A 23,507-nucleotide genomic window follows, 5' to 3' on the forward strand; every position below is an offset into this window, starting at 1 on the left:
TGCCATCATATGACCATCCACTTGCCAGGATGTTTCTCAGAGTTTCCATACAGCATTATGTATTCTACACTGGTGTCTATCAGAGCAAACACCATCTGTTTGTTTCTGGGGCCCCAATATACATTAACAGGCAAGTGGTGCCTCTGCTCACTTACTATGGCTCTACAATAGAAATGACCTTAATTGTCTCCCTAAGGAAGGGAGTTGGGGGCATCCACTCCTAATCCTTCTCCTTGTCTGGGGAAGCACTTGGTTCCTTCATGTTCCTCAGGAGTTTCTTGAGTTGTCCATCTACTTCCTCCCAAGTAATCTCTGTAGTCAATAAATCTATCCACATTCTCCTAGTCTCTTTTCTCATTATTTCCCTTAAGATTTTTGACCTTTTGTCTTCAAGATGAATTTGTTATTTTTTTCTACCTCTTTTAAATAATTATTTCTGGGTTTGGCTTTTATGATCCAGAAGATGTACATTAACTTAAGTAGTGCAGATTGTTTTGTAGTTGTATACCTACCAAAACTGCCATGGTAATTATAGAAAATAGACAAAGTAGGAGCTGCAAAGTATGTTAATGCAGATTCACTGATATTTTTGGCTCTGCACTGGTCTCTGATGCTAGACACCTGGCAAAATCCCAGATTTGCAAAGCATTGTACTGCTCACTGTTGTCATGCCTTTATCAGAGTGTTTTCTTTTGCCTTAAATTAATTTTAGTTTACACAGTATTCATAGCTTTCACTGATAGAGACATTTGCTAAAAATCCACAGTATGGTCTTTACTACTAGAGTAATTTACATTACTGATGACTTTTACAACTTCAGGGATCTACATCACTGCTTTTACCTACAGGGACCCCAAATACACATAGGAACTATAGGCATATAACTACAAAACAAGTTGTGCAAAAATAAAGACATATTTAAATAATTAGAGAAATACTAATTGCTCATGACTAGATCAATCCAATATAATAAAAAGTGACACTACTTAAATAAATATATTTATTCGAGAATACAAAGAGTTCTCAGCGGTCCCTGTCAAATTATATTGCAAAGTAATAATCATCAAAAGACCAGGTACTGTTTAAAAAAATAAGCTGATCGGTGGAACAGAATAGGTACATAGCATAGAGAAAAACATACAAAATAGATATATTAAATTTACATATGTAAATGTGAAATAATCAAAGACATCAACTAACTCTCTAATCAAAATTTTTGGGAAAATTGGACAGTTGTCCAGTGGAAATTAGATTTAGGCCAACAACTCATAAATATTAAGGGAATCTATTCAAATTTATAAGAGTAGAAGTTATAAAGAATCACAGTCTTTAAAAACTTTTGGAATCACTAGAAATGTAAATTTAAAAAGTAAGTTCTATTTCATACTCAACAGATTGGAGACAAAAGAAAAATAAATATTGGAGGAGCTACTGAAAAATAGGCACTTCAATGCAATCTTGATGGAGCCTTGAACTGGCATAGTCATTTTGAAAAGTAACTTGGAATTTCCCAAAAGGACATTAAAATGTGCATTATCATAGACCTAACAATTATCACTACTAGGCCTTTACCCCAAAGAGATCAAAGAAAGAGGAAAAAGACTCATATTATGAAAATATTTATAGCCATTCTATAAGGTGGTAACAAAGTATTGGAAACTTAAAAATATGTCCATTGATTGGTAATGGATAAATTATGGTTTAGAATGTGAAGAAATATTGTAGTGTCATAAGAAATGAGGAAAGGGGTAACTTCAAAGAATCTTTTTTTAAAGTTTTTTTTGCAAGGCAAATGGGATTAAGTGGCTTGCCCAAGGCCACACAGCTAGGTAATTATTAAGTGTCTGAGACCAGATTTGAACCCAGGTACTCCTGACTCCAGGGTCGGTGCTTTATCCACTGTGCCACCTAGCTACCCCTACTTCAGAAAATCTTGCAAAGACACAAAATGTACAAAATGTACAAAAAGTACAAAATGAAGTGAGCAGAACTAGAAGAACTTTTCCAACTCAAGTCTCTATGGGGTTGAGTAACCTTCAAGGGTATTATCTATTTCACTGGCATATTTGTTTATTCACCCTTCTTCCCTTAGGATTGCAGAATACTGGGTTATGAATTGGATGAGGTACAATGATGACTAACTGGAGAAATCACATAAACAAATTATACTCATTGTTATATATGGATGGGGAAACTGAAGTCCAGAAAGGTAACTTCCCCAAGACCAAAGAAATATCCCTAATAGATTTAATGAACTCAAAGACTTCAAGAACTCCAAATCCACTGTTTTGAGGTTCTTTCCACCTTCCTATCTGAACTAATACCTCCTCCACATCCACCTTGTCAAACTCCTCATCTCCTATTGACATTAATCTTCCTTTTATGGCCTAGCAACTGCTATGTCTCTCTTCATTAGTCCTTAAAAATGATTAATGGACCTGACTCTAGATGATCACTAAAGATTCTTTCTCCTTATGATTAAGGGGAATAACATAGAGAAAAACCCTTGAGACATTTTAAAGTCTTATCTTTGCTGACAGAGGGAAGATTTCCTGTCTTCTGGTATCATGCCCTGCATAGTGAGCAAGGAAAAAACAGGCTGCTAGAAAAACAACTTAAAACAACAAACTTTTGAAGCATTTTAAAACCAAATGAACTTTATTTTGTAACATGAGAAAGTACAAAAGCCAAAATTGGAGGGAAAGAATGGTATTCATTGAGTGACTCCAATTGAAAAATGACAAGGAACAAGAATGAAGAATGAAGTTTGATTTAAGGATTTAAGCATCCCTCCTTCTTCCCCCCACTCCCATAATCTAAGGGAAGGCAGGTATGCAGAGATAAGAAAATTCTCTAAGGCTCTATACAGATGGTCACTGGAGTTTGGTCATATGACCAAAGTCTAATAAAAGGGTAGAGAGTCCCATTAAAGGAGACAGAAGTAAAATTATAGATATGGGACCCATCATTCATATTGTAGAATGAGACATCTCCAGCATCATAGTCTAGGAAAACGGCCACCTTGTGAGGGGACTGTCTCAAGGAGAGGGAAGTAGGAGGGGAAGTGAGAGCCCAGTATTCATTATTACAAAGCCTGAGAGCCCAGAAGCCATTCTCTGGGGAAACTGTGATCATCCCTTTCTTTTTCACATCATCTCTACAAACACCCAAATCCCAATCAGCTCTGGTCCCAACTTCTAGTTCCCAGTAATGTCTTCCTGAGGTGATTTTCTCTCGACCCAGAACGCAAGGCAGAGAATCAAATCTCTTAGAGGTGTCAGAGAAATTCTGGGGACTTTCTCCCCGAATAACCCATCTCCACTCTTCAGATAAAATAAGTTCTGGATGTGCTGTATCTGGATCCAAAGTCATATGTACTGCAAAAAGAACCATGAGGTTAATCCTGTATGAGACTTGAACATCGGATTATTCCTAGAGTTAGTGATTATTAATACTAATATCTGATTCAGAGCTGTGAAATATAAGTTGTAACTTCACTTGCTGAATCACAGAAAACTATCTAGAGAAACTCTACATTTATTTTTTTTATTATAGTGGAGGTGACTCAATTATATAGAAAGCCCTCTCAGTTATTGTTGTCTCTCTATGCCTTGGCATCCCTCTATAGCCTAATGTGTGGAGATAACCATGAGTACCTGACCAACAAGTAGCCCTGCTGGTCTAAGGCCTGTATTTCTGCCAGCTCATCAGAGCTCCTGAAAGGTCAATACAAGTGGCTTAGGGTCTGCTCATTAGTCTGTTTGTCAAAAAATGGGATTCTGTATTTTGCATAAACCCTCCTGGAGTGTCAGGGGAAAAAGTCATCAAATGATGAGTTTCTATATTTTTGGTGAGTTCTACCTATTTTGTCAAGCCCTGTGATACTAAGGCCTGGAGGAAGGGGCATCTCATATTGTGAGGAAGATCTGAGTTCCACTTCATTGGAAGGAACTGTAGGGGGAAACTAGGTGGCACAATGGATAGAGCACGGGCCCTGGAGTCAGGAGGACCTGAGTTCAAATCCCAACTCAGACACGTAATAATTACCTAGCAGTATGACCGTGGGCACTGCAAAAACTTTAAAAAGTAAAAGAAGAAAAAGAAGAAGTAACTGTGGACTTAATAGAGTACCATTGGCTCAGAACTCTGTCTTGGGGGGGGGGGGGGTTCCTAGCAAATAGGATGATTTTAAATGCACCAGTTCCAATGATGTTTGAAGCAAGGACTTACAGGGGTTTGCAAAATGTCACTGAGATGTGCTTGGCTATTAGCAAAGTAGGGAGTCAGTTCAGTCTGAAGGAATTCTGGTGATTCACAAGGATAGTTGCCTAATTCACCTTGACTCTAATTATCATCGAAGTATGACTTAGACTGACTAGTGAAATATTCAACGATAAAGGACAGGAAAAGAATCTTCAGCAATTGTGATGAGGACCATCTGCTCTTCCTTCACTGGTAATTCATTTGAAATTTGTTCTATTTCCCTCCCCCAAAGAGCTACCCATGCCTTCATCATGTCTATTAGGGGTAAGGGTCTGGACAAATGTATTAAGGAAGCTCCCCATTCCTTTCCCATTCTCTCCTATCTCTGAAAGTCCTCTGTTGCTTCAAAATAAGAAAACTCTCTTGTAATCTACTCCCCTTCACTCATCAATGGAATCTCTCTCTCTCTCTCTCTCTCTCTCTCTCTCTCTCTCTCTCTCTCTCTCCCACACACACACACACACACACACACACACACACACACACACACACACACGGAGAACCAGGAAAGGAACCAACTGGGAATGAGACTTAAAAGGAAAACTCGTTACTTACATGCCTGAAACTGTTCTTTCCTCCAATCTGAACAGAAACAACACAAACATATAGTAAGTTTCACACCAAAACATATCTAATGAGAGAGTCAGAGATTTGCTCAGCATATATTTTCATGATCTTTTCCTGTAGTATAGTGTTCCAAGGAAAGTTCTCTGAAAATACCCTGAACAAAGATTTTCTATTTTCCAACTGCTCTTCTCTTAAAAGATTTCTCTCCAGTTCATTATGAGGAAGGATGACATTTTCTGTAAACTGTCCCCATAAGAAACCATGTATCTATTACTCAGCATGGTCTGGATGGGATTGGAAAAAATAAAGATGCACATTTGGAGAACTTCAAGGAAGGAGAGAGATCTTTATCAGCTCCCTTTCTTCACTACTCTTTCAGAACTTACTCCATTTTCTTTATGTCCTCTATACAAGTCTTTGACTTATTCAATCCTTCCTATTTACTTTTACCACACTATCAATCATATTTCCATTTCTTCCTCCCTCTTTCCTCCTCCCCATCAATCTATATTTCTTCTCCAAAATTCAGCTTAAGAATTCTCTCCTCATAGAGTCTCATGTTTGGGAGGCACTTCAGAAATTATCTACTCTTCAATTTGAGTAGGAATCCCTTTTATAAAATAGACAGGTGGTCATCCAGCTTCAGCTTGAAGACAGTTAGCTATGGAGAATTCTCTACTTCTTTAGCTAACTCATTCTACTTTGGAGTAATTCTAATTACTAGCCAGCATTTCCTTCTTCTGCCAACCATTACCCATTACTGCTCTTAGTCCTTTCCTCCTGGATCAAGCAAAACAAAACTAATCTTTCTTACTCAAATACTTAAAGATTGAAATATGTCCCCTTAAATCTATTCCTCCTCCAGTTTTTTTTTAATTATTCTTTCAAATGGTAATGACTCCTGTGCTCTCACCATCATTGATCATTTCCCTCTGGATGTACCCACTTGGTCTATAACCTTCCTAAAATTTTGTGCCTTACAAGTGAGAGTAATGTTCCAAGTTATGATCAAGGCAGAGTCATAGTTAACAATAACTCTTCTCTCCTCAATTTCCTTTGGTGCCCCATTCTCCTATCACAACCTTCAAATATTTTCCCTATGTCCTCCTTCCCTAGAGTCTCAGATCAAGAGGAGGCCTTTCTTCTGTCCAAGACAAAACTACTTGAACAGTGTCCTTGATCCTAAACCCTTCTGATTCCTCCAACAAGTTGCTCCCATTATTATGCTTATGCTTATTTATATTCATCTTCTCCCAATCTACTGATTCATTCCACACAAGCTATAAATGACCACTGTCCCATCCTTAGAAATCCTCGCTGGAATTGACAATTCCCATCAGCTACAAGCGTATAACTCTGCTATGTGTGGCTCAATTCCTTTTCACTTACGTCTACATTTGGAGCCTTTAATACCTCTCCTCTTAACTCTCTTCAAAATTCTTTGAAATATGGGAAAAGGGCAAAGGCTTAAATATTTATTTGGTGCCTATTATGTGCCAGTCACTATACAAAGCACTTTATAAATATTATCTCTATGGATCCTCAAAACTATGCAAAATAAGTGCTGTTATTATCCCCACTTCACACTCAAGAAAACTGAGGAAAATAGTTTGAGGGACCCAGGGTCACAAAGCTTGTATCTGAAATGAGGTTTGAAATCAGAGCTTCCTGATTCCAGGACAAGTGCTACTATGCCTCCTAGCTGTTTCATAGGACTTCCAACCTCATCATTCAGCTGAAACTACCTTCTCCAGTTATCAGTGCCCTCTTAATTGCCATTCAATGACCTCTTCTCAGCCATGCTGTTACTTGATGTTTCCACAGTATTTTTAAACTATTGATCACCCTCTCCTCCTGAATACTTTCTTCTTTGTAAGTTTTTATGACAGTCTTCTATCCTCATCTCCCTCCTAACTTTCCAAATTCTCGTTCTCAGGTTCCTTTACTGTTTCATATCTTATTCCCTATAACTTTTCTATCCTGAACTCTTTTTTTTTCTTTTTTCTCTATAGTATCTCACATGATTATCTCATTAAGCCAAACATTCAATTATCATCTCTAGGCAGTGATTCCCAAATTAATGAATCCAGCCCTAATCTCTCTCCAGATTTAATAACTCACCTCCATCTCCTTCTCAAATATCTTGAACTAGGAATCTTAGACTCAACAGATCCAAAATCTCAACAGGTCAGTCCACCAAAACCCTTCCTCACACTACCCCAATTACTAACAAGGGCACCTCTATTGTGCATGTCATTCCTTCATTCCTTTCTCACTCACTCACTCCATATAGCCAATCCCTTGCCACATATGTCACCTCTACATTAACAAGAACCCTCATATATTTCTATTCCCTTTCACTCATATGACCATAATCCCAATTCAGCATCTCATAGCCTCTTAATAGTCTTTAACTGGTCTCCCTAGCTCTAATTTCCTTCAGCTCCATTCTCCATTCAGCTGCCAAGGTAATTTTTCTACAGTCAATGTCTGGCCATGTTATTTCCTCATTCTACCTATTAGTAACACAATGCTCTCTGGAACTACATAGAGTAAGTCTAAGCCCTGTGTTGATGAGGACAGACAAGAGACTATCATAGCATCACTTACCAGCGTAGATGTTGGCTTTTCTCCAGTCTGAAAAAGAAATAGACAAGGACAAAGAAAAAAAATGATTGAAGATACAAAGGAAGATTTTTCATCAGGGGTCTAAAGAAAAGTGAATGGGAAGAAGAGAAAAACAAATTTTTGATACTCGATATTATTTTATTAGTTTCACACACATTTTAAAGTTTAACTTTTTATAAACTCTTTGGCCTATCCCAGATCTTCCTCTTACCATAACTTTTCCCCAAGTGCAGAAATAATAACAGAGAGCCATCTGGGACTCTTAGAAATGCACCAGGAATGTAGCTTTTTGTTTATTTCATCAAAACTCCACATTTTACAGATGAAGAAACAGACCTAGAGAAATTGTGTCATTTGTCCCAGGACAGACATACTGGAGTTAGCTGATATCAGATTAAGAGTTAATTGTTTCTCCTGTCTACTGTACCACTTAAGAAAGTGAAGTGAAAATGTTAATAATGCACATTAAACTTAAAAGAATGTCATGTATTTTTTTTCTGAAGGACTAGTGAATAAACTATTATTAGTACACTCCTGATTAGAATCCAAGTCCTGAAAACTGAAAACACATGGCTACTTCCATTTTATTATATTATCTTGGTTAGAGCCAACTATAAGAGATCCAACCTTAAGAGATCCAACCTTTCCCTTAGACTCTTCATCTTCAATTCCCTGCAATAATATGTATTTCCTTCTTTCTGGGAATAAAGAGAAAACATAAGGGTCACACACCTGCCTGGTATAGAGCCTTTCTTCTCTCTGTAAAGGAGCACAGAGAAATAGACAGACCCATGAGACAGAGTCAGAAATTACTTATAAAATTAGAGTTAAATTTAAAAGAAAAAAATGAAACTTACCAATTTCTTCCTGGAGAGCAACTGAAAGATGAAATAAAAAGAAGTTTATTATTTAAGGAACACTGAAAATTAAGAGACTTTCTGCCAATCACCCTTGGTGGTTCTATCCTTTACATACCTTCTCCCTCATCATTCTACTGAAGTTTTTAAACTTCAAAGTTACCCATGATCCTTTATGTCAAGTCTAATGGTTTTTCCTCAATTCTCATTCTCCTTAAACACTGTCAATCACCCTTTCTCCTAGATGCTTTCTTCTCTCTACAATTTTGGCATTTCACTCTCTCCTGACTTTCATCCCACCTGTCTGTCTGGTCCTTCTCTTACTCCTTTGCTAGACTCTTTTCCAGATCATGCCCTCTAAGGTGGGTACCTTCAGGTTCTGTCTCAGCCCCTCTTCTTTTCTTCTGTTATACTATCTCACTGGATGATCCCATCAGCTCCTCTTGATTTAATTACTATGCTTATGATTCTCAGATCTACCCTGTCTTGTGCTAATCTCTCTGCAGATCTCCAATCTCACATCTCCAACTCTTTCAGATATTTCAAACTAGATTTTCAGTAAACATCATAAACTCAATATTTCCAAAAGCAAATTCATTATATTTCTCCCTAAACTTCTCATCTCCTCTTAAATTCCCTGTTGTTGTAGAGGGCAACATCATTCTCCCAGTATCTCAGACTTGAAACCTGGTCTCAGACTCTCCACTCTTCACTATTTCTACACCTTCAGATTCAAAACCTGTCATAATTTCTTTACAACATCTCTCAAATGCCCCCACTTCTGTCCTTTCTCACCCCCACCATTCAAATGCAGGCCTTCATCAGCTGAACTGTAGCCACAACTTGCTCAGGGGTCTGATTGCCTCAAGTCTCTTCTCATTTCAATCCATCAAAGTCTTTTTCCTAAAGTGTAAGCCTGATTATGTCACACAACATCATCTTCCTGTCCACTCAATTACCTCTAAGATCAAATACAAAATTCTCTATTTGAAGTTCAAAGCTTTTCATAACCAAGACCCTGTCTACCTTTTCAGTCTTCTTACACCATATTCCCCACCACATGCTCTTTGATCCAGTGCACTGGTCACCTTCATGGTCCTTGAATAAGACCCTCTATCTCTCAGCTCCAAGAATGTTCTCTGGCTGCCCCTCATTGCTGCAATGTTCTCCCCACTCATCTCTACCTCCTGGATTGCCAGGCTTCCTTTAGTAACTAAAACCCACTATGAATAGGCAACCTTTTCCAGCCCTTCTTAATTCTCATGCCTTCCCTCTTTTTTATTATTTCCTTATTTATGTCATTTATAGTTGTCATATATATACATATATATTTATATATTTATACATATACAAATATGTATATATTAGTTTACATTTTGATTCCTCCATTAGATTATGAGCTCCTTGAGAGAAGGAATTATCTTTTCACTCTTTTTATATCTCAAGGACTTAGCACATTGCCCAGCACATAGTATATGTTTAATAAATGTTTACTAACTGACCAAATGGCTCTTCCCTTCTGGAAATTCTGATTCTAGGGCTCATATAGATTTAGTTAAATAATTGAAACAATAAGTGAAATGTGATGTGAGATAAAAGGGAAGATAAAGATTAGAGATGAATCAACTCAAAGACTCTTTCAGATCATACATTCACCCTCCCCTTCAGAGACTTAGCCTGTGCTGAGAAAGGGGATGAAGAGACCAGAACCAGGAAAGTTCAAGGATTTCTAAATCCCAGTCTAGGCCTGCATTTACACCAAGAAAGGGAGAGTCCCCAGTCTCTGGAATCTTTTGTAGGCCCAGGAAAGTATGTAGAAGTACATGACCTTTAGAGCCAGCTTTGGCCCTCTTCCTATTGTTGAATGGACATCAGGGTCAAGGTCAAGAACAAATCTAAGATGCAATCTAAAAGGAGAGGGGGTCGTGATTGGTAGGTTTTTTTCTGAACATTTAAAATAAGTATCTAATCTAGTAGTGAGATTTTAAGCTGTTCACTGGGATGTACCTCCAATTGGGAGCTTTTTTTTAAAAATAAAAAGAGAAATAATTCAGTGTTTTAACTGTGGAAAATTTAAGTATAGAATTTGTCTACAAAGAGGAAATATATTTGATCATCATAATGTCAGTGTACCAATAAGTTTTTATGCTGATAATCCTCATGGAGACCTACAGAGGTTCTTTGAGTATTCTGGCTGCCCAATGTCCCATATTCTAGGAAAATTCCCCAGGAAGGACAGATTCATTTCAGCTCTGACTCCCTTGGCTGTTCATAGGCCACAGGTCCTAAGTACCAGAACTGGTACCAGGATGCAGCCCCATCTCCTGGGATAGTGTAGAGAGAACAAGAGAAGAAAATATAGGTCATCCATTGAGCCATTGAGCCATGATCCTCTTCTTCCTTCCTTTCCTTTCACACTCATTCAAAGTCACTTATCCTCAATTTCAAGGGACTGGTCTGTGCCAGATTAAAAAGGTTAAAAAAGAAACAAACCAGTCAAGAGACTTCTAAATTTAGGCCTAACTGTCTCTAGGAGAGAATTTTTCCTGTCTCCAGACAGGTTGGAAGCTGATAAACAGAATTCTCAATCTCTAGAATACCTCCCTGGGATAAGCTTAATGAATGAAAACTAATATTCTCTACTTTGGAGGTCAATGATTCCACTGATTCTTTCAAGGCCAACATGTTCCCCTTGAGGAGACTATCATTTATTGTCCTTTGCTCATATCTCAAAAAGAAGTCTTACGTATCTTGTGCCACATTTTACCTATGTCTGGTATTTTGTCTTCTTGCCTAGATTTTTCTGTTCCTCAGCAAATTTAGTGGACCCAAACAGGTCATTTTTTTTCCTTACCTTGGAATTTGTCCTCTGGAATTTCTTCTTTCGAAGTGACAAATGGTTTCCCTTTACCCAGGGACTTTGTCTTTTTCTTCAATGACCTCTCTGTATTCAGGGATTCTCTCTCTCTAATCAATGACACTTTGTCTGGATCCAAAGAGTCCTTCTCTCTCTCTTTATTCAAGCATTCTCTCTCAGTAGTCAAAAATTCTCTTTTTTTATATGAGTCTTTTTCTTTAGCCAGTTGCTCTCTCTCTTTGGTCAGGAATTCACTTTTTCTCAAATACTCTGAGTCTTTCTTCTCTTCCTGTCTATTTGTCATGTTCTCTTTATTCAATGACTCTCTGAGAGTATATAAGGTCTCCTTCACTGTAGCCAAGGATTGTCTCTCATTACCCAATGATTCTCTTTCCATACATAAAGATTCCCTCTCTTTAGCCAAGGATTCCTTCTCTTTAACCAAGGATTCCTTCTCTTTAAACAAGGATTCCTTCTCTTTAACCAAGGATTCCTTCTCTTTAACCAAGGATTCCTTCTCTTTAACCAAGGATTCCTTCTCTTTAAACAAGGATTCCTTCTCTTTAGCCAATGACTCTTTAATCACTTGATTTTGCTCCCAGTCTAATGTCTTTCCTTGATAATATTCTCTTTGGCATACATGTGAATTTCCAGTATCTTCTTCCTCTTTTTTCAGATAATTTCTGACCATGAAACAAATTAAAAGAACCACAAGAATCCAAAGCACAATTGATGACCTTCTATTCCTTGTCCTTGTAGCTAAAAAATAAAAAAAAAATTCAATCAGATATTCAGGGATACATATAAAATGTCTTTCTTTTTCAGATTATTTTTTCTTGAACAATACCCAACCCAGCTGCATCCCCAAACTCATCCCTTCACTTATAAACTTATTATATCATATAAAATTATACATGTATATATTATATATAGCATTATAACATATATAATAAATTATAATATATATAATTATTATTATAAGCTTATAGCTTATAAACTCCATTAGCCTAAAGTAGATGTCTGTCAGGTGTCTCAGGAAGACACTGGATCTTTTCAGTTCTTTTCATCTCTTTAGAACTTTGAAGGATAAATAGGATAAGTGAATAAATGAAAGTAATTCCAAACAGAAAATTTACAAGAAAAGGAAGAGAGGAATCCAATGGAGAAGGAATCAGTTTAGTTGGAACAGGGGGATTTATGTAGGAAATATTGAAAGCTACAGCAGGAGAGTTAAGTTAGTACAGCTCTAGAGTCAAGAAGACCTGAGTTCAAATTTGACCTCAGATACCTAACACTGTTAACCATGGATACATCATTTAACCCTGATTGTCTCAAATTGAGGACCAACTCCAGTCCTCCTGATTCATATCTGGTCACTGGACCCAGATGACTCTGGAGGAGAAAATAAGGTTTGTGACTTAGCACAGTACCCCCATAGAACATCAGGTTCAAGAATTGAAAATTTATCCAACACATTCCTAGGAAATGTTGCAATTTCCAATAGAAGCAGAAAAAAGATTATGAATCACATTGGATCTTAGCTATTATTAGGGTGTTGGTGAATCTTAATATATCCATTCCTTTAAGGGACTGCCCATATAAGGGAAATCATTTGCATGATTTTCATTTGGTCTAGTGCTGCCACAACTATAGATGGAACTTGGAATTCAATAAATCTAGGGCCTATTTTTGCTTTCATTTTTTAAAATATCCTTTTCTCTTTGGCCAGCCTCTCTCTCATTCTCTCTCTCTCATTCTCTCTCTCTCTCTCTCTCTCTCTCTCTCTCTCTCTCTCTCTCTCACTGAAGAAAAACTGGATGGAGCATGTGTGAATCTTCTCAAATAAGAATGAGGATTAGAGGCATCAGGGCTCCACAAATGACACAGATGACTGTAACATTGAAGAACCTGAGGAAAAACTGAAGACTTGGGATCAGGCCCAACAAACTATTCCTACCAGCCTCTGAATCAGGATACTTAGCAAGAAGTCATGCTGGAACCAATGGAAGGGATTGAAAATGCTATTACTGACATTTGGGGATATATCCAGACTCTGGCTTTATCGCTTCATCCTCCTGTGCTGCTGGTAAAATTGACAATGACTGGAGTAGTCAGTCTGCCCAAGAGTCCCTACTTGGACATGGGATATTTCAGATGCCCAAGAGGAGTATACGATAAAGAAGACTCTCTAGGCCCAACAGACCACCTTAATATAGAGGGGGACTACCACTGAGAAAAGTCTCATTCCTTTTTTCTTTAATTCCAGATCTGGGGTTAGCTAGGTGGCTCAGTGGATAGAGTACCCTCTCTGGAGTCAGGAAGATCTGAGTTCAAATCCAGCCGCAGACACTTAATAATTGCCTAGCTGTGTGACCTTGGGCAAGTCACTTAACCCCTTTGTGTTAAATAAATAAATTTTTTTAAAAATTCCAGACCTGGTACCACCTCAAAGCACAATAGATAAAGCTTTGGTCGCAAATTACTTGATTCTTGTATTCCCTTGAATAAGGAAAATTTGAACTTCTCTCAAGAAATCCATAGAACATAAGGGAGCATCTACCCAAATTTGAATTTCTCTCTAGAAACCCATAGAACATAAGGGAACATCTACCCAAACCTAATTGACTTTACCATGTAATATTTGCAGAGAATAAAGTATCTGGTGTACACACACAAACACACATACATATACATTTGGTCTTCAAGTCAACTAAATTGTGAGTGAATAGGGAATAAAGAATTAATAAACAGAATAAGTAAAGAATAGAGACATGTGAGAAGAAGCAATACAAAAAGTGAAGATTTCTCAAGAGTATTCCATTAGATAAATCTACAGATCTTTAATTAAGAAAGAAAAATTATATTAGAAATCTAATTTCTAATATCCTAAAGCTTATTTATGATCTAATTTTCACTTTCACAATGTCAGAATTGTTGTCATCCTTTAACTCATCCACAGAATCAGCAAGATACCTTTATTCTATATCTATTTGCTTTAGTCAACAAAGTTTGAAAAAATATGTCCCTTGGGGCGGCCAGGTGACATAGTGGATAGAGCACTGGCCCTGGAGTCAGGAGTACCTGAGTTCAAATTCAGCCTCAGACACTTAATAATTACCTAACTGTGTGGCCTTGGGCAAGCCACTTAACCTGATTGCCTTGCAAAAAAAAAAAAATATATATATATATATATATATATATATATATATATATATATATATATATATCCCTCCTTGCAAACTGTAGATTTTTATTTCCAGCTGCAATTTCATAAAATCAGTAATTAAAATTAAGAATAGATGGAAGATGGAGTAGTTGGGTGGCAAAGTGGATAAAGCACTGGCCCTAGAGTCAAGAAGACTTGGGTTCAAATCTGGTCTCAGACACTTAATAATTACCTAGCAATATGACCTTGGGAGAGTCATTCAACCCCACTGCCTTGGGGGGGGAAAAAAAGAAGATGGAGGAAGTTAAAAACTTAAGAGTTAATCCCCAAATTTATCAAATTTATGGGAAAATATTTCTAATTCCTATCAGAATATGAATAATGAGGAATCTATAGATGAATGAATAATCCATGTTTTAACCTAAAGATTAGTAATATTCTTCAATGTGAAAAACATCCAGTTTACTATCTATAAACCACTAAACCATTAACTTACCTACTATTATTTCAACTATGGCTCTTTGAAACACTTGTTTTTTCTCAAAATAGCACTGATACTGGCCATCATCAGAAATTTTGATATTTCTGATTTTAAAATCAATACTTCCATTAATGATAGTGTCATTTGTAAATACTGTTCTTCTGTGTTCTGCCAACTGTTTCTGTTGCTGATCCTTCCCATCCCAAAACATATAGATAATATTAGAGAACTGAGATCGAATCCAATCCACATCCATTTCAAGGAAGAGGTGACATGGCAACAATGCATCTTCACCCAGACCGGTGATAATGGGCTGAGTAGGTTCAATCACTTTTCTTAGAGCTGTTGAGAAAGTGGAAAAGAAAAGTTAAAACTGGAGTTAGCAAAGGGACAGTTGTGAAAGAGTAAGGCAGACTTTCTATGGAAGAAATAATAATACAAAGTGAACTTTATAATAACTAACTCATAGAAGTACTTTAAGGTTTGTGAAGCATTATATTATCTCCTTTAATCCTCACAACAGCCCTATGAAGTCAGTGCTATTATTATTATCTTCATTTTACATATGAGAAAACTGTGGCTAATAGAAATCAAGTGACTTTACCAGGGTCACACAACTAGTAAATGTCTTAGTTGGAATTTAAACTCAGATTTTCTTGACTCCAAGTCCACTATTCTTCCCTAGCGGTCCCCATTCCCAGTTATTATAGTTATTAAATATATCACACCCATGTCTAGAATGTTCTCTTTCCTCTTGATTTTCTTGAATGTCTAGGTCACATACCACAATCTAAGAGCCCTTCCTTGTCTCTCCAGCTACTAGTGTTCCCCTCCAAAATTACATTGTATGCACGTGCCTTGCATATAACTACAGGTGTGCATAATGTCCTCTCCATCTGATTTTAAGGTCTTTGAGCATAGTGAAGTTTCAGTTTTGGCTTTGATAGTACCAGATATGCATAAGTCAAATAATAAATGCTTTTTAACTTAGTGGTTGATAGATAATCTCACTTGGTGCTCATAACAACTTGGTAAGGCTCATAATATAAGTATTATAATCCCTATTTACCAGGTGAGGAAACTGAATTTCAAAACCTTTGGAGAAGGCATGTGAATCAGCTCCCCTAATGGCTCATCAGAGCATCCCTTAATGGCCACACTCCATTATATGCTGTTTTTTTCCCTAAAGACTAAATTCCTTGAAGGCAAGGACTGATTAACAGAAGATTTATATCTTCAAGGCTTAGGTGAGTTCTTGATGCATGGCAACTAAGTGTTTTTCAGGCATTCATCCTGCAGCTTCCCTAAAGTCTCATTGAATTGGAGGACCAGACCACCTCACACCTCTCAGATTGGCCAATGTGACCAGAAAGGACAATGACCGATGTTGAAAGGGATGTGGGAAATCTGGGACACTAATAATTGTTGGTGGAGCTGTGAACTCATTCAACCTTTCTGGAGAGCAATTTGGAATTATGCCCAAATGAAAAAGGTTAAAACATCACTTGTACAAAAATATTCATGGCAGCCCTGTTTGTGGTAGCAAAGTATTGGAAATGGAGTGAATATCCATCAAATTGTGGTATATGTACATTATGAAACACTATTGTTCTATTAGAGAACAAGAAGGATAGGAATTCAGAGAAGCCTGGAAGGATTTGCATGAATTGATGGTGAGCAAGATGAGCAGAACCAGAAGAACATTGTACACTAGAGTAGCAACATGGGGTGTTGATCAACCTTGATTGACTTATTCATTCCATCAATGAAATAATCAGGGACAATTTGGGGGTATCTGGGATAGAGAATACCATCTGTATCAAGAGAAAAAATTGTAGAGTTTGAACAAAGACCTTTAATTTTTAAAAAATCATTATCATAATTATGCAATTTTGCTATCTCTTATATTTTAATTCCGTAAGGATATGATTTCTCTCTCAACACATTCAATTCAGATCAGTGTATAGCATGGAAATAATGCAAAGACTAACAGATTAGCTTCTGTGGGGGTGGGGGGAGGGAAGCAAGATTGGGGGAAAAATTGTACAACTCAAACATAAATAAATAAATAATTAAAAAAAAAAAAAAGAATTGCAGGACCAGGGACTTGAAGGCAAGCCTTCTGACTTAAAATTCAGTGTTTTTTTCTTCATGCCACACATTAAATGCAGGCATTTCTTTTCTATCAAAAGGACATGACAGGGCAGTTAGGTGGAACAGTGAATAGAGCACTGGCCCTGGAGTCAGAAGGATCTGAGTTCAAATCCAGCCTCAGACACTTAATAATTGCTTAGCTGTGTGACCTTGGGCAAATCACTTAACCCCATTGTCTTAATTTTTTTTTAAAAAGGACATGGAATAACTTTTTTAAAACTTCTCATATTTTTCCTTCCTAAACCATGGTTTTCTTGGTTTTCTTTCTTTCCCCTTAGTTCTAAATCCTCTTACACAAAATGATTAATATGTCAATATGCTAAATACAAATATATGTATATATATATATATATATATATATATATATATATATATACATATATATATATACTTTTTACCAGACTGTTTACTGCCATGGGAGAGGAGAGGAAATGGAAGAAAATGGAAGAAAAAATGTGTAACTCATAAATTTGCAAATGGATTGAATGTTGAAAAACTAACATAGCATGTAAATGGAAAAAATAAAATTTCAGTTAAAAAAAGGATATGGAATAAAGTCTCAGAAAGACAAAGAGAAAAAGCTATGTCTTTCTTCTTAAAAACAAAGATATATCAGGAACAAAATGTAATGAAATGTCTGAGATGTTGAGCAAAAGATGCATCATCATGGTGATTATTAATCAATATAGTGTTAGAAATGCTAGTTACAATAGTAAGAAAAGAAAAAATTGAGGGAATAACCATAGGAATAGGAGAAAACAAAAGTATAGATTTTTAAATATGATTTATTTTGAAAATCCTAGAGAATTGATTAAAAATTAATTGAAACTATAAATTCAGCAAAGGATACAAAATAAACCAATGTAAAATCATCAACTCTTCTCTATATTACCAACAAGAAGAGGAGAGGGAGTAAAAAAGAGAAATATCATTTAAAATAACCATAGTACATATACATATATATATATATATATATATATACACACACACACACACACACACACACACACACATATATATATATGGAATTTTACCTAATAAGATATAGGAACTACAGGAGTATAATTACCACACATTTTTATGGATATAAGGACATATCTAAATAATCAGAGAAATAGTACTTGCTCATGGATAGGCCAAGTTGATTCCATAAAAATGAGACAACTATCTAAATTAAATTATTTTTTCAGTGCTATACCCATCAAATTGCCAAAGGATTACTTTATAAAGAAAACATAATAACAAAATTCAACTGAAGGTAAAAAGTTCCTAACAAATAATTTTTAAATGGGAAGGAAGAGAGCCTAGAATCATCAGATATCAAACTATAATACAATCATCAAATTTATTTGATACTGGTTCTTTAAAAAAATGGAAATGTTTAGCAGTAGAATAGACTTGGTAAGCAATACATGGAAGCAAATGAACACACTGGTATAATGATCAATCATCTCAAACATTCCATTTAGTGATTTAAGACTCACTATCTGATAAAAGTTAGGAAAACTGGAAAGTAGTTTGGCAGAAATTAAATTTAGACGTTCAGTCACACTACATGACAAGATAAGATCCAAATAAATATATGATGTATATATAATGTTCAGTTAACTGGGTAGGCGGGGAACCTTTGCAGTAATTTCCTCAACAAAAGTTATCATATAATAATGACAATAATGGATAAAATTTATATAGTACTTTAAGGTTCGAAAAGCACCTTACATAAATTATATCATTTGATCCTCAAACAACTCTGTAATTAACATTATTATCTCCATTTTTCAGAAGAGGAAATTGAGGCAAAAAGAAGTTAAATGATTTGCTCAAGGTCATTCAGCTAGTGTTTGAGCTCAAGTGTTTCTGACTCTAAGTACTCTATCCACTATACAATCTACCAGATGCAGCTTTCCAAGATATACAAGGAATTAATTAAAATTTATAAGACTAAGAGTCACTCTCTGTTAAATTATCAAATGGCATGAACAGGAAGTTTTCAAAGGAAAAATCTAAGCTACAATCTTTTTAGAATTTTCAAATTACTTAACAATAGAAAAATATAAATTAAAGCACCTGAGAATTCACCTCAGATTGGAAAATTCAATTCAGATTGGAAAAAGAAAATGACAAATATTGGAAAGACTGTAAAAGGGGAAAAGGGTACATTAATATAATATTTCTGGGGCTGTGAATTGATCTATTTAGATTTTAGAGCAATTTGGAACTGCGCCCAAGTCTTTGACCCAGGCTTATACTCCAGTGGGGGAAAAAAAAAGAGGAAAAGAACTCCTCTGTACAAAAAAAAAAAATTTAGTGGCTTTTTATTATGACAAATGACAGGAACCTATGGGGTGTCCAACAACTACAGAATGGCTGAACAAATTATATCATATGAATATAGTGGAATGCTATTGTGCCTGTAATAAATAAGAGATAATTTCAGAAAAAAATGCAAAGATTTGCACAAAATGATGCAGAGGAAAGTGAAAAGAGCCAAAAGAACAACTTATACGAAGACAACATATTAAAAATATTGAAAAAAAATCTATTCATCAATTCTAGAGAAGTGATAGCTATATCCTGAAAGAAAGCTGATGAATACAATATGTAAAATGAGGTGTACATCATGGTTAGTTTGGGAAATTTTTTTGCTTGACAATGCTGGTTAATAAAAGGAATTGGACTAGTTTTCTTTCCTTTTTTTTAGTGTGACTGAGAGGGAGAGAAAATAAAATGTTAATGCTTTTAATTTAATTTTTAAACTGATTTTTAAAAAGTTAAGTCACCTAAAATATCCTATTTGAATAGGTATTTAGAATGTGAAAAAATAATAAATTGACTTAGTAATTATTAGTTTAGTTATTATATTCAGGGAGTTTTTGTTCTTCCCTTAGTCTTTCTTTGTGAGAATCAGAATTCCAGAGTTTTTTTGGCCACTATAATATCTGAGATCCTCTGCCCCAATCACCTTTTTACCACAGAAAAAAAGAGGAATATGGTAGGAAAGGAATGAACTTTTATAGAAATCAAACAAAATGTCAAAGGAAATGGAATCAAAAACTTAAGATCTCAAAAGTAGACTACAGATCTCTGTGCCCAAGAATTGGGAATGGTAGAATTAAAATTAATTACCTGGACATATCAGGAGACACAAAGTGCTGACTATTATCTTAAGGAGAAAAAAATAACTTACCAAGTTCTTCATCAAGTTTTTCTGAAAAACAAAAAATAGATGAATCCCCATCAATTAATTCAATTCAAATGTCGTGGAGCTACAGTCAGAATAACATAAGATTTAGCAGCTACTGCATTAAAAAGTTCGTAAAGTTTGGAATGAAATTATGGAAGGCAAAAGAGCTTGGATTACCACCAAGAATCAACTATTCAGCAAAACTGTACATCCTCTTTCAGAGGAAAATATATGAACATTCAATGAAATAGGGGACTTTCAAACTTTCATATTGAACAAAAAGATTGATCTTTAAGTACAGGACTCAGGTGAAGCATAGAGTGGGTGGATGGGAAAGGCAAATCATGAGGAATTAAATGATGTTGAACTGCTTGTATTCCTGCATGGAAAGATGATACTGAGAACTCATATGAACCTTTTCATTTATTAGAGCAGTTAGAAGGAGTATATATAGACAAGGAACAGGAAGGAGCTGAATAAAAAGATATATTACAAAGATGGAGTTAATGAACAAGAAAGGAATGTACCTGGGACAAACGGAAAGGAGAGGTAGAATGAGCTAAGTTATTTCACATAAAAGAGGTTTTAAAACAGCTTTTTCAATTGAATGGAAGGGAGAAAGATGAGGGGGAATAAGTGGGCCTTAACTTTCACTGGAAGTGGCTCTGAGAAGAAATAACATACATTCAATTGCATATAGAAGACTATCTTGCCCTAGAGGGGAAAAAAAGGAAAGGAAAGGGATGGAAGAAAGGGGAAAGGGAAGAGGAGGGAGTGTATAGATAATAGAAGGGAGGGAAGATACAACACACTTTTGAGAAGGGACAGAGAGAAAGGAGAGAGAGAGAGAATAGAATAAGTATAGGGTGGGGAGGTATAGGATGGAGAGAAATTCAAATAGCAATAGCAACTGTGGGAAAAAAATACTGAAACAATTGATCTGATGGACTTATGGTAAAGAATTCTATCCACCCCAAAGACAGAGCTGATGGTATCTGAATACAGACAAAAAGAAGAAAGAAAAGAAATAAGCTTGATCCCCAAAAAGAAATATGAAAAAATTCCTCCAACTTTTTTCAGAGGCATGTGTGGAGTGAGGGTTGTTCACAGTTGTGAAGAACTGAATATATTATCAGATTGCTCTGATATACTGGTCAGTTGTACTGACTTACTCTCTTCTTCCTTTTCCTTTTTTTCTTAAATTCCTTGCTATAAGGAATGGTTCTATGGAAGAGAGGGGAGGAAGACTACAGAAAGAAGGCTAGATTGTGTCACTACAAAAGCTATCAAACATAATCTATTGGAATTTTTTTGAAAAAAAAATCAATCAACAAATTGGTGATTACTTTGCAAATTCATCTACTATGAGGTTTGTTTCATATTAATTAATTTCCCATGACTTAACCAATGCTGGAAGAATTAATATAGATACAAGGTTAAAAAAAAAAAACACTTAGCAGAGAAAAGCACATCAGAGAGAGAGAGCAGTCTAAGATTCTTCCATTAAGTACCAGTCTCCTATGGATGAAACTTGTCAATGGGGTGGAGGAAATTGATCTCTACCCCAAGGTATGCAGGAGTGGATTCATATCTGCTACTCTGAGCAGTCAAGAAGCCATAAATTCTCCCAATGAGGAAAAATTTATTGACTGAATTGAATTTGAAATGTTTCATTCACTTGAAGAACCCATACATAAAAAAAAGAGAGATAGAAATGCTCACCTGAAGGTGTTAAGACATAAAATCCAAGAAAGCACACTATGATAGCAATGACACCAGACACAGTATAGCATGTGGTACCCGTCATGTCTGTGAAAATCAAAGGTCAGCAACTAGCACAGGAGAGTCAGAAAATAACTATAAAAAAGAAAAGAAGATTTTAAGTGGGAGATTCTATCTGTTATACTCCCCTCCTCCACATTTCTTTTTAAATTCTGTGGTCATGACCATTTATATCCTGTCATAATGAAAGCTCTGGCTACAGGACTTTGAGTGGTATATCTAAAACTACATTTCAATTCTTTCCCTGGATTTGCTTGGGCTTGTTTCTTCAAGATTTGTGTATAGTTCTCAAGGGTGTGGCTTTTCCTGACACTGACCCACACTCTGACCCATATTTCCATGATCAAATTAAATATGACAGATCTTTGTCATTTATTTAAGGGAACCTTAAGACATATATCAATTTTTTGGTATTTCAGAAATACCAAAAATGTGCCCCAACTCACAAAATAAAAAAGATCAAAATAATTAAGTACATCCTTTATAGACAATGCAACAAAAATAATTTTTAAATAAATATGAACAAAGGACACAGCAATAAATAATTGGTAAGTAGTTAAAGAAAAGATAAGAAATCAAAAATGATTGTAGAAAATTATAACTGTGAGACAATAAACTTAAAATTTGTCAGATGCAGTTTAAGTAGCCTTTAGAGGAAAATTAATAAATAAAATGAACATGTATTTAACAAAAGTGAAAAAAAAGCAAAAACCAAACAAACATGTTAGTAATATATAAAGCAAATAATTTTATTATTTTTTTCTTCTTTAACTCATAAATAGATAGGCACAGGGTTCAAAGTAAATTACCTAATGGCAAAAAAGCATGTGGGAAAAAGGAATAGGGAAAGATGCATAGCCCCAAAGTGGACTAGTCTTCAATTATTCAAAGTTGGTCATTTGGAGAAGTTGCCCTAAGAATCAGTTTCATTGAGTTCTCCTTTATTTATCCTAGTCATTAAAAGACTGGAAATGTCTTCAGACTAGCCAGTTCCCTAAGAAAGTCAAAGTTTATAAGTTGGGGAGAGGAGACATAGAGAAAATAGAAAGGATTTCTAATGAAACTTGTCTGGTTTGTGTTCCAGTTCTCATATAACAGGCAGAGATATGCTTGGTATAAAAGGCACAGTTGAATCAAATAGGGAGTACAAATACCAGGAATGGAATTGAAGTACTTGTTCAAAAAGCCTCTCCTACAGAAGAAATAGAAACTTACTATCTCTTTAAGAAGGAGAAAAGCTAAAAAAAAAAAAAACAAGAATTATATATAGTTCTTCATAATGGGTATCAGAATAAACCACATAGGCTCAGGAGAGACAAGTGCTAAATTTTCAGTGTGAGCATTTAAACCTCAGAAATAAGTCAGGTAACTCAATGGATAAAGTGACCTCAAAGGCTGTGTGACCCTGACCAAGTCACTTAACCCTGTTTGTCTCAGTATCCTCATCTTTAAAAGAGCTAAAAAATGGAAATGGCAAACCATTCTAGTATGTTTAGCAAGAAAACTCCAAATAGCATCATGAAGAGTCAGACACAAACAAAACAACTGAACAGTAACAATAATAACAA

At 35.7% G+C, this 23,507-nt stretch overlaps 1 protein-coding gene across 5 annotated transcripts in view; it reads right to left on the reverse strand.

The window, feature by feature from the left end:
• Positions 1-2,521: 2,521 nt before the first annotated feature.
• The window catches only part of LOC141523442 (butyrophilin subfamily 3 member A3-like), a 64,297-nt gene continuing 43,311 nt past the window's right edge, over positions 2,522-23,507 (reverse strand). For 4 of the 5 annotated variants that reach the window (XM_074236622.1, XM_074236621.1, XM_074236620.1 and 1 more), the window contains 9 exons: positions 21,880-22,014; positions 20,161-20,181; positions 14,835-15,161; positions 11,170-11,931; positions 8,316-8,336; positions 8,191-8,217; positions 7,441-7,467; positions 4,819-4,845; positions 2,524-3,377 (listed from right to left, as the gene is read on the reverse strand). In XM_074236622.1, coding sequence (XP_074092723.1) covers positions 2,854-3,377; positions 4,819-4,845; positions 7,441-7,467; positions 8,191-8,217; positions 8,316-8,336; positions 11,170-11,931; positions 14,835-15,161; positions 20,161-20,181; positions 21,880-21,964 — 1,821 coding nt within the window. In that variant the 5' untranslated portion in view covers positions 21,965-22,014 and the 3' untranslated portion in view covers positions 2,524-2,853. Of the gene's footprint in view, positions 3,378-4,818; positions 4,846-7,440; positions 7,468-8,190; positions 8,218-8,315; positions 8,337-11,169; positions 11,932-14,834; positions 15,162-20,160; positions 20,182-21,879; positions 22,586-23,507 lie in introns of those variants that run through there. The other variant, XM_074236623.1, reaches the window with a different exon arrangement.

This window comes from Macrotis lagotis, chromosome 5, assembly GCF_037893015.1.
Source record: "Macrotis lagotis isolate mMagLag1 chromosome 5, bilby.v1.9.chrom.fasta, whole genome shotgun sequence".
Lineage (NCBI taxonomy): Eukaryota > Metazoa > Chordata > Mammalia > Peramelemorphia > Peramelidae > Macrotis > Macrotis lagotis.